Source organism: Symsagittifera roscoffensis, chromosome 1, assembly GCF_963678635.1.
Source record: "Symsagittifera roscoffensis chromosome 1, txSymRosc1.1, whole genome shotgun sequence".
NCBI lineage: Eukaryota > Metazoa > Xenacoelomorpha > Acoela > Convolutidae > Symsagittifera > Symsagittifera roscoffensis.
In genome coordinates, this window is record NC_087062.1 from 40,986,877 (window position 1) to 40,999,027 (window position 12,151).

A 12,151-nucleotide genomic window follows, 5' to 3' on the forward strand; every position below is an offset into this window, starting at 1 on the left:
CCATTTTTGGTGAGTTTTTAACAAAAAAATGGCGAGCTCAAGAATTGCTTGAGCCAAACTACATAACTTTGCGAAATTGGGACCCAAACTGTGATTCATAAATTGCTAGGCTGCAAAAACTCAATTTGTTATAAAAACGGGTATTTTTAAAAACTCAGTATAAAATCTCAATTTAATAATCTCAGTATTTTTAGCGAGGTTGTAGTTCCACTAAAACATTAATGGCTCTTTTATTTCCCCACCCCCGTCCAATTTCATTTTGATACGCTTATTTAAGAATCTAATAATGCAACGAAATAATGCTTGGTGAACAAACTGACAACTGTGAACAGATTCGTTCTTCATTTTCAGACAACACTGCTCGTAACAATGCCCATTTACACAAAAAAGTCATAAAAACTTTTGATTTAAAAAGTAGGGGAAATGGAGCAGAGCCAAAAAAAAAATTAAAAAAAAAACTTTTTTTTTATTTTTGTTAATTGCATGCTATTTTTTGTAGTTAAAACTTTGCAATGTAGTTAAGACCATAGCTCAAGTCAAATGAAAAAGCATCAAAACGCCCATGACTGTCTTGACTGTACCAGCAAGAACTGAATATGCGGTTTTTTCTATACCAAAAGTGTGGGATAAAGAAATCAGTTCCGTCAATGAGTAAAATAAATCTCATGATTTAGCAGTTTTCTGCCCGGATTTCACCCATTTAAACTCGAAAAATTAAGCGTTGGAATAAAACTGGAGGTGGCTGTGCACTTAGCGCTAAATGCTTCAACTTCAAAAACTATGCAAAAAAAAAACAACCCTACGAGCTAAATCTTGTTGAGATTGAAAAAATTACATAACTGTTTACAAAAAAAAATCGTTTTGATAAACTTTTGGAATGAGGAAGCTAGATCTCAATTTTTACACTAGTAAAGCTTGTGTGATGCGATAGCATGAACTCTTTTTTTCCAATCTAACTCGCAAACATTAGTATTCATTTTGAATGTTTTTTGCAGTATATGCATAAGATCAAAGACCAGCTCATCCGCCCCTGCCCAGTTTTGAACCCGCTTATTTTGTTGCGTGTCTCCTTCCCTACCTCTGCGCTACATATCCATGATACCTTTAAGCTAAAGTGATATTTGTAATATAATTTGTCTCGGATCTTATGCACATTAATCTTGTCTTGTCGGATAATATCCGATGTTTTTAATGAACTTTTTGTATACTGGTTAAAATGCGTCCGCTCTACAAATTGAGGCATGTTAGTTGGTAAATGACTGGTACTGCCAATGACTTGTACTATCAAAATTACTGGTACTGCCAATGCGTCATTATTGGCTTGCGTCACTTAGCATTTATGTAGACTCATAATTAGCGTGCGTCACTTAAGAAATTATGTAGACTCAAAGGTTAAATCAGTTTTTCTGAGTATCGGTCATATTTTTGCTTGTGTATGCGAAGTGCAACTTCGCCTCTGTAAAAAAACTTGTTTTAATACGAATTTAACTTTACTGCAGAGCTAATTGAATGCTAATTTTTCAGTAGCAGCATTTTAATTCAGGCACCAAGATAACCTCCACCAAATTTGACACAATGTTTCTTTTTTGAATAGCAATCAGTTACCAGTTTTTCGATATAGTTCCAGTATCTTTTCAATAGAAATGAGGTTTAAAAAGAGCTGAGAAAGGACGTCATTTTCTATCTTATTTCTGAGAATGATTGCGCATCTCATCCTGGGAGATCGGTTCCAACCTGTCGGCTTTGACAAACACTCCGTGATTGGGTAAGCACTGGAAGTATTTCACACCGTCAACTGAGCCATCGTGTCGACCTACATTATGTGAACGCACTTAATTTGTTACTTTCGTTTCTATTGTTTTATGGGTGATTTTAGGTTTTACCCCAATTCAAATTATTCAGCTGTATTAACCAATCAATAACCTATTTGAATCAGACAATACCCTTCATTAACCAGCATCTTGGATAATAGCCTTTTTGGTTTTTCCTGGAAACCGATAGCTGATCAATTTTACTTTTAAAAAAGATGGACACTCAAATATTAAAATATAAATATCTTTTGCAATGGAAAGCTAATAAAAATGTAGAACTAAAACCGAATGAATTCCACCATTCACTGATATCGAGCCTTTTCCACTTATTTCTATTTTAACTGAAAAATTTTTGTTAGGCATCCGTAAAAAATAAAAATTATTGGCTTGCTCGTCCCTTTACACCATATCTCACCTAAGTCACATTTAATTCCAATGCAGAAAGAGTTTCACTTTTCATTTGTCAATGAAAAAGCATTTTGAAACATTTTACTGTTGCTTGATACGAGGTACCAACTTTTGATACAATCTACTAGCTTTTGAGCGTGAAGTTTTTCCTGTAACCTAAAATTGTATGAAAAAAATCCATCCTAGGTACCTGGCACGCTTGATGAACAAAAAACAGTGTAAATATGTGCATAAAAAAATTATGTATATAGCAATTTATGTTATTTTTTTTGTAAAATTTAAGTTTCCTAGGTCATAATGGGCGTTTTCAGTGTCAATTTTGGTTATCAGTGTTAACAGTTTTATAAGAAATTCGGTTTCAAAATTAGGACAATTCAAGCCAATTTTCTCGACATTCAAACAATTTTATCAAGATGTTTTTTTAAATCTAAATCTCGGCTGAAGGGGCTTAAAAAGACTATTTACTTTACCCTCTTATGATTTTTGAGGAAATCAAAATCGGGAAAACACACATCCTACGCTATAACTTTTAACCTTCCTTTCGTAAGGTGGTCGGAACAAACATTTTACGCTATACCTTTTTACCATCCGTTAGTGAGGTGGTCGGAACAAAATATTGCTCAAAAACTGCAAAAAAAATGAAAAAAAGTAAGCTTTGAAAACATAAAATATTCAAGAAAAACATAATTCAAACCATGGAGCTCAATGATTCAGATTTTACACTTAACAAGATTTCAAAAAAAAAACGTTTGAAACAATAAAAAGGCTTTGCAAGTAGCACAGAAACTTTCAACCAAAAAAATTACTGATACTAATAGGTTACTGATACCAATCAATAACCTATTTGTATCAGACAATACCCTTCATTAACCAGCATCTTAGATAATAGCCTTTTTGGTTTTTCCTGGAAACCGATAGCTGATCAATTTTACTTTTGAAAAAGATGGACACTCAGATATTAATACGTAAATATCTTTTGCAATGGAAAGCTAATAAAAATGTAGATCTAAAACCGAATGAATTCCACCATTCACTGATATCGAGCCTTTTCCACTTATTTCTATTTTAACTGCAAAATTTTTGTTAGGCATCCGTAAAAAATGAAAATTATTGGCTTGCTCGTCCCTTTACACCATACCTCACCTAAGTCACATTTAATTCCAATGCAGAAAGAGTTTCACTTTTCATTTGTCAATGAAAAAGCATTTTGAAAAATTTTACTGTTGCTTGACACGAGGTACCAACTTTTGATACAATCTACTAGCTTTTGAGCGTGAAGTTTTTCCTGTAACCTAAAATTGTATGAAAAAAATCCATCCTAGGTACCTGGCACGCTTGATGAACAAAAAACAGTGTAAATATGTGCATAAAAAAATTATGTATATAGCAATTTATGTTATTTTTTTGTAAAATTTAAGTTTCCTAGGTCATAATGGGCGTTTTCAGTGTCAATTTTGGTTATCAGTGTTAACAGTTTTATAAGAAATTCGGTTTCAAAATTAGGACAATTCAAGCCAATTTTCTCGACATTCAAACAATTTTATCAAGATGTTTTTTTAAATCTAAATCTCGGCTGAAGGGGCTTAAAAAGACTATTTATTTTACCCCCTTATGATTTTTGAGGAAATCAAAATCGGGAAAACACACATCCTACGCTATAACTTTTAACCTTCCTTTCGTAAGGTGGTCGGAACAAACATTTTACGCTATAGCTTTTTACCATCCGTTAGTGAGGTGGTCGGAACAAAATATTGCTCAAAAACTGCAAAAAAATTGAAAACATAAAATATTCAAGAAAAACATGATTCAAACCATGGAGCTCAATGATTCAGATTTTACACTTAACAAAATTTCCAAAAAAAAACATTTGAAACAATAAAAAGGCTTTGCAAGTAGCACAGAAGCTTTCAACCAAAAAAATTAGCGAAAAATTAATATACAGTTTTCTGAAACAAAAAAGTAAAACGGCGTATCAGTAAACAGAAAACGGGCAAGCCGAAAAGACAGAGAGCGCGTCGTAAAAGTTGCATCATTCAATTAAATAATTACGTGAATTGAAGAATCAGATTTGTGTAATGTAACTGATTTTCCTCACAAAAAAAACGGGATAATATCATGAACTGAACAGGTTTAAATATAGTATAATGGCTCAGGAGAAATTTATTCGTCGAATTTTTGTATAGGCTACTAGTATTGATTAAGTAACTCGGCTTATAATCTAGTTACCGATAATTTGTTTTTTTTTAACCAGCCTAACTAAAGTGTTCGCGCAATTTTGAAAATTGAAACTTTAACGAGTATTTTTTCTAAGTCGACCAAACATAGTTTCCGTCTTCTAGAACACCTTAAAGAAAAACGTATGCCATGAGTTTCTGCAATGCAGTCAAATAATTGAGACAGTTTACCAAAAATTGCCTTTTATGAGCACTTTGATTTTACTTTGATCCGAAAACGAAAGATTTATTTGCGTACGAAAGATAACAGATATCTGTTGGAAAAAAGAAACCCGAAAAGCATTCCGAAAGAAAAAAATTTAAAAAATTGCTTCAGGGACAGAACAGCAGTTCTCGGTTAAGAAGAGCCGTAACGTGGTCCTTTCTCTCTCGGATAAACCGTCCTTATTATGCTTGCGATTACCAAGCGTTATCAAACTGGAATAAATACTTTTTTCGGGTTAACAACTTAATTAACAGAATCACTTGAATCACTTGTATTTTGGTTCACATTGAATTTAAACTTCTATGCATTTCCAGCCAAGTTAGCTTGGAGGTAACAAATATGCTTGGGATGGCAAAAAACCTGGGTACAATCTATATTGAATTTTATTTTTTTAAACGCAAATTTTTTTCAAATCGGACCTATTTTTTTTCAAACGCAAAATTTGTGCCAAATATAATAGTCGGTCGATTACTTGTCTGCTAATATGTTGTCGGCTTAGCTCTCGCATCTTGAAATTGTTTTTTTGCTGATCGCATTTGTGTTTAAGGTTGCTTTTAGTGTTTGATTTGTTCATACAATTTTTAATACTACTTACCTTGACTTTGTATTTTCTTCTTTTTTTTCGCTTAAAAAAATTTCTTGGCCCAAAATATTTCGGCCTATTTTTTCGTCTTAATGACCTAATTTTGGGTATTTTCAAGATAAACACGACTTAAACACTCTCCTCCGCACTTTTTGTGTTGGTTGTATGTTTACCAATCGGTTTGTTGAAATTTCTTCTTTTTTTTTTAATTTGGAAAATACTTTTTAAATTCATTTGCAAAAATTTAGTTTTCCTTAGAAACTTCTGCTTTTTTCTCTTTTTACTTGGCCCCTCTGTCTACAGCCTCGGAGAAAGTGTTGGGGAATATTTGACCCATATTTTTGACTTTTTTTCTCAAACGTTACCGGAAAAATCTGAGATTTTGGTTTCAATAAATTTTAGAACTTTTGACCGTTTTTCAGAAACTTTTTGAATTTTCTTAAAATTTACACAATCAAATCTGAGATGAAAAATTCAACTGAAAAAAAACCGGTTGCGATAATGGTTCCTGCAGAAGCGGCGACTTCCTTTTTGTAAGAGAAAGGTTATTTCCTCGGGAGCAATAATTATCTCAAAATTTTGTACTCTTGCTTATTTTAGTAGAGAAACAACTAAGGCTTTGGGCTAAGTCTAATTTTTGAAATCACATTTTTTGTGCAGCATCTGTGGAGCAAATCCATTCATAACAAACACATACCTCCAGTTTTATCTGGGTGTATAGTTGTGTTTAATCTGGACCTACGAAATTTTTCGTTCACTTAGTTTTTCTCAACATTTAAATTTATTTTCGACTTATGTTTTTGCTTATGCTTGTGTTATATCGCAAGTGTTGCGAAGCTCCGCTCTGCTTCTGTGATTAAACTCTAAAGCATAGAAGTGAACGGTTTGTTAGGAAATAAGAATGATTATAGCTTCTTTACATAGAGGCGAAGCGTGGCTTGCTTCACTTGCTAATCACAAAAAAAACACATTGCATTACAAGATGTCGATAGAAAAGTTAAGATTGAATTTTAAATTTGGAATCTACAAAAAAACTATGGAAGGTAAATATAACATCTTATTTACACAAATGAGGGAATCGAAGCTTCTAAAGGAAAAACTTTTACAACCGCGCTCTTTTCAATTTAATCTTCAATCTCACAATTTGAGAAGGTAGTTTATAGGAAGTCAAAAAGATTCAGAAAAACGGTCAAAAAATATTTACTTGAATTGTCAAGAAATTGAGCTTGTCAGCAGCTATGAAGCAGAAGCAGAATTGTGTAAGAAATGTTTTTTACGGGAAAAAAAGTATTGTTCCTGATTACAAGTCACTCGCTCTCGCAAGTGGAAAAAAACTATTGATCAATCTGCTTATAATGGGAAACATTTTGCTCTTAAGTAACAAAAATTAATAATAATAATAATAAAATGTTATCTTGGAAAAACCAAAAAGGCCACTTAGTTGCTTATCGCGTGGTGTTTTTAATTCTTTTAGCAAACAATGTATTTTTAAACGGGTAAAATGTGTTAAAAAGTGAAAAATTTCTCCGGCGTTTTGGCGTCAATCTTATTTCGACCGGATTCAACTGCAGTTTTTTTTCGACTTACTTCAAGGAGGGAGACATTCAAGGAGACTATTTTAACTCATGTTCCTTCTCATTTGTGGAATTATAGAGTGGCTTAAAATCAAAGGAAAAGTCGAATTAGGTATTATTTTTTGAAAATGAACTGAACGGGGGGGGGGGGGCTTACCGTGAGGAGAGTTGAGACTGACTCCGACCATGGTGCCCTCTGAGAAGTGTGTGCGTCCACAGTACATCACAGTGCCCTTCTTGTTCGGGTGGCCCACCCTCACAGCCACGCCCACACACATCCAACTTGGCACCTCTTCCAGTCTAGAGGGAGCCACAGGCAACATGTCTGGAAACAAAAACATTTTCACATAGTTCTGATAGAGTTTCGTAATTTGTAGCGTTTTATTTACAGTTTTACGTGATGTAGCGCACAGAAATTTAGATCGAAGTAGGTGTTACGCCGATTTGGAAGGAGTAGAGCAATTTGGATATTTGTGATTTTACGAAAATTTTGAAGGCATCTAGAGGCGTATTGCAACATACTCTTTGATATAGACTCGTTTGCGTCGTCTGAGTGAAGACTGGCAGCCCTCTGAACCTGTTTGCTCTTACGCATTGGTGGTCCTCCTGCCTGCTCGTCCTGTTCCTCCAGGGTAGTCATTAGTCGGCTGTTGCTGCCCCTCGGACGGGGACTCAGGGGTCTGCCTGCACCTCCTCCGCCGCCTCCGGGAGCAGGGTTTGTAGACAACGCCTAAATACAAAATCAGATATTTTCTTTGCAATCAGAAATTTCAAAAAGCATCGAGTTTTTTGAAATTTTTTAAATTTATCGTTGCAGTTCAAAAAATATCAGTCAAAAATTTATATCAGTCATAAATTTAAAAGGTTTATTTCAATATCAGCAGTCTTGTTTTGTTTTACAATACAAAAAAATTCTGTTTTGAGGTTTAATTTTGGTTTTGAGGCCCAATTTTGGTTTCTGTTGTGAGGCCCAAATTTAAGCAAATTAAACCATAACGTGTGGTTGACTTTATTCGAAACATCAGAAGAAACACCAGAAGAAAATTATATTTGGGCTATTATCATAACAGAAGAGCCGAAAGTGCATTTTTTGTTCAATCAACGTCCTCTAAACAGTTCAAAGTTATTGTTCCCACTTTCGATACGAAAGTAACTGAATATTTGTGCTCGGGGTGGGTTTTTTTTTCTTCAGACAAACTTCGACTTTTTAACTAGCCATTTTTGACGAAATTTTTTATATCATTCAAAAGGTATTTTTGTCTTCAGCTTAAAATTGAAAAAACATTTTACCTGTGATCATTTTTTGTAAAGTTATGAGGGTTTAAAGATTGCCATTTTGGCCAATTTGGGACAATTAACGCGCGATAAGTTTCGCGCTATTAACGCGTAAGCGGAGATTTAATCCGTCTTAGAAATCGTTCCAAATTGGTTGAACGAAGCTTATTTGTCATAATTGATTTGTTACAAGGAACGAAATCTATCTTTTTGTTCCGACTTTCGGAACGAAAGTAACGGAAAACTTGTTCTCGGGTTGGCTTTTTTCTTCAGACAAATTTCGGCTTTTTAACTAGCCGTTTTTGACGCAATTTTTTATGGCATTCGAAAGCTATTGTTGTCTTGAGCTTGAATTTGAAAAGATATTTTACCTGTGATCATTTTTCGTAAAGTTATGAGGGTTTAAAGATTGCCATTCTGGCCAATTTGGGACAATTAACGCGCGATAAGTTTCGCGCTATTAACGCGTAAGCGAGATTTAATCCGTCTTATAAATCGTTCCAAATTGGTTCAAGGAAGCTTATATGCCATAATTGATTTGTTAATAGGCGCAAAATCTATCACTTTGTACTTAATATGACGTGTGGGGGATGTTTTTTCATAAAATCTCAAATTTTTTCAAAAAAATTTTTTGTTTTTTTTTATTACCTTGAATATTTTCGTCTTATTAATGCTCGATAGAACTTAAAAGGCAGTCGGAACTTTCAGGGCTTCTCCTTGATACGAGCAGCCTTGTTGTACTTTATATGGCGTGTGGGGGGATGATTTTCTTTATTTGGGAAAAAAAATTCATTTTATTTTATTTCATTTAAATTTTTTTATTTTATTACTGCTGCTCAATAAACCTTAAAAGGCAGTCGCAACATTCAGGGCTTCGCCCTGATACGATCAGTCTTGTTACTTTTCCAATTTTTTTATTACCTTGAATATTTTCATCTTATTAATGCTCCATAGACCTTAAAAGGCAGTCGGAACTTTCAGGGCTTCGCCCTGATACGAGCAGCCTTGTTGTACTTTATATGGCGTGTGGGGGGATGATTTTCTTTATTTAGGAAAAAAAATTCATTTTATTTTATTTCATTTAAATTTTTTTATGTTAATACTGCTGCTCAATAAACCTTTAAAGGCAGTCGGAACATTCAGGGCTTCGCCCTGATACGAGCAGTATTGTTACTTTTCCAATTTTTTTATTACTTTGAATATTTTCATCTTATTAATGCTCCATAGACCTTAAAAGGCAGTCAGAGTTTTAAGGGCTTCGCCCTGATACGAGCAGCCTTGTTGTACTTTATATGGCGTGTGGGGGATGATTTTCTTTTTTTAGGAAAAAAAATTCATTTTATTTTATTTCATTTAAATTTTTTTATGTTTTTACTGCTGCTCAATAAACCTTAAAAGGCAGTCGGAACATTCAGGGCTTCGCCCTGATACGAGCAGTCTTGTTAGTTTTCCAATTTTTTTATTACTTTGAATATTTTCATCTTATTAATGCTCCATAGACCTTAAAAGGCAGTCGGAACTTTCAGGGCTTCGCCCTGATACGAGCAGCCTTGTTGTACTTTATATGGCGTGTGGGGGGATGATTTTCTTTTTTTAGGAAAAAAAATTCATTTTATTTTATTTCATTTAAATTTTTTTATGTTTTTACTGCTGCTCAATAAACCTTAAAAGGCAGTCGGAACATTCAGGGCTTCGCCCTGATACGAGCAGTCTTGTTACTTTCCCAATTTTTTTATTACCTTGAATATTTTCATCTTATTAATGCTCCATAGACCTTAAAAGGCAGTCGGAACTTTCAGGGCTTCGCCCTGATACGAGCAGTCTTGTTGTACTTTATATGGCGTGTGGGGGGATGATTTTCTTTATTTAGGAAAAAAAATTCATTTTATTTTATTTCATTTAAATTTTTTTATGTTATTACTGCTTCTCAATAAACCTTAAAAGGCAGTCCGAACATTCAGGGCTTCGCCCTGATACGAGCAGTCTTGTTAGTTTTCCATGTTTTTTTGGTTGAGATTATGGAGTATTGTTTTATAATTGGCTAGCTTACATAACGAGGCCAAACGGTGTACTGGATACCGTTTGGTGGGTGTGTGTGTGTGTGTGTGTGTGTGTGAATCACTGGAATCCAAAAGACAACAAGACTGCTCGTATCAGGGCAAAGCCCTGAATGTTCCGACTGCCTTTTAAGGTTTATCGAGCAGCAGTAATACATATAAAATGAAATGAAATAAAATAAAATGAAATTTTTTTTCTTCTAAAATTGAAAATTTTTCATGAAAATCATCCCCCACACGCCATATAAAGTACAAAAAGATAGATTTCGTTTCTTGTAACAAATCAATTATGGCAAATAAGCTTCGTTCAACCAGTTTGGAACGATTTATAAGACGGATTAAATCTACGCTTACGCGTTAATAGCGCGAATTATATCGCGCGTTAATTGTCCCAAATTGGTCAAAATGGCCAAAATGGCAATCTTTAAACACTCATAACTTTACGAAAAACGATCACGGGTGAAATATCTTTTCAAATTTAAACTCAAGACAACAATGGGTTTCGAATGATATAAAAAAATTCCGTCAAAAATGGCTAGTTAAAAAGTCGTAATTTGTCTGAAGAAAAAAAAAACCCACCCCGAGCACATATTCCGATACTTTCGTATCGAAAGTCGGAACAAAAAGATTCAATATAAATAGCCATGTTCCGGAATCTGTGTTTCAAATCAGCTTCAGCCTGTTGCAGAATCCGCGCACAGATCACAAAATACACAGTGTGAACTCGTAATGTAACTTTTGTGCGGTATAGTAGAAAATACTTAGCCTCAAAAGGCACAAAATGCTGGCAGCAGTAAATTTTCTTGCGAGTAACCAAGTCAGCGGAACAATTTTCTATATGTCATTCAAAACAAAATCATTAGTTTCGACTTTATTGACCTACAAAAAGCAATCAGATTCAAGAGTGAAATTTACATACAAAAAGATGGGCAACCATAATTTTTTCTAAAATGATTGAGTTTGATCAATTATTATCATAACTAGTTTCAGAGGGGTTCTTGCTGTGGAAATATCCTTGCAAAAATTTCAAGCAAAGTAAATTTTAGAGCTTAAAAAGTTTCATGGGGAAGCTTATTAGCTTCACTTACTCTTTTTGCAAGAACGTGTCAAACAGAAGTGAAAGAGTGTAAAATTGTTCGACGTCAAACAACGGGTAATGTAGCGCTGATGGTTGAATTTAACCTATAAAAGAACTGTTCCAATACAAATTTTGATTAAAATGGCCGCTCAATTCCATGCATTTTCTTTTATGCAGTTATGTTGACTGTAATTTTTGTCTATTCGGTCATGAGCGTCCAAGACCTTTTAATGTCTGCTTTGTCAAATACAACCGTTTTTTGACGCCAGACCATGTTACTCTTTAAATTTTTTTTCTGTTAATTTTCCGCCGGATAAAGAAAAAGTTAACTGATCAGACTCCTCAAGAACTTATTTGAGCCCATAAAGTCTTGTAATTTGAATAATTGCATGGATGTTTTTACAACAAAAACGCTTCTGAAACAAGTTATGATAAACTAGCATGTGTATATGAGGGTTTAAAGATTGCCATTCTGGCCAATTTGGGACAATTAACGCGCGATAAGTTTCGCGCTATTAACGCGTAAGCGAGATTTAATCCGTCTTATAAATCGTTCCAAATTGGTTCAAGGAAGCTTATATGCCATAATTGATTTGTTAATAGGCGCAAAATCTATCACTTTGTACTTAATATGACGTGTGGGGGGATGTTTTTTCATAAATTCTCAAATGTTTTCAAAAAAATTTTTTGTTTTTTTTTTATTACCTTGAATATTTTCGTCTTATTAATGCTCCATAGACCTTAAAAGGCAGTCGGAATCGGAATTTTCAGGGCTTCGCCCTGATACGAGCAGCCTTGTTGTACTTTATATGGCGTGTGGTGGGATGATTTTCTTTATTTGGGAAAAAAATTCATTTTATTTTATTTCATTTAAATTTTTTTATGTTATTACTGCTGCTCAATAAACCTTAAAAGGCAGTCGCAAC

General features: G+C 34.1%; 1 protein-coding gene across 1 annotated transcript in view; it reads right to left on the reverse strand.

The window, feature by feature from the left end:
- Positions 1-1,500: 1,500 nt before the first annotated feature.
- Positions 1,501-12,151, reverse strand: part of LOC134857287 (kinesin-like protein KIF13B) — a 49,345-nt gene continuing 38,694 nt past the window's right edge. Inside the window, exons 8-10 of the mRNA XM_063873676.1 lie at positions 7,338-7,545; positions 6,973-7,140; positions 1,501-1,813 (exon numbers count right to left, since the gene is read on the reverse strand). Of these exons, the coding sequence (XP_063729746.1) occupies positions 1,686-1,813; positions 6,973-7,140; positions 7,338-7,545 (504 nt within the window). The 3' untranslated portion in view covers positions 1,501-1,685. The remainder of the gene's footprint in view (positions 1,814-6,972; positions 7,141-7,337; positions 7,546-12,151) is intronic.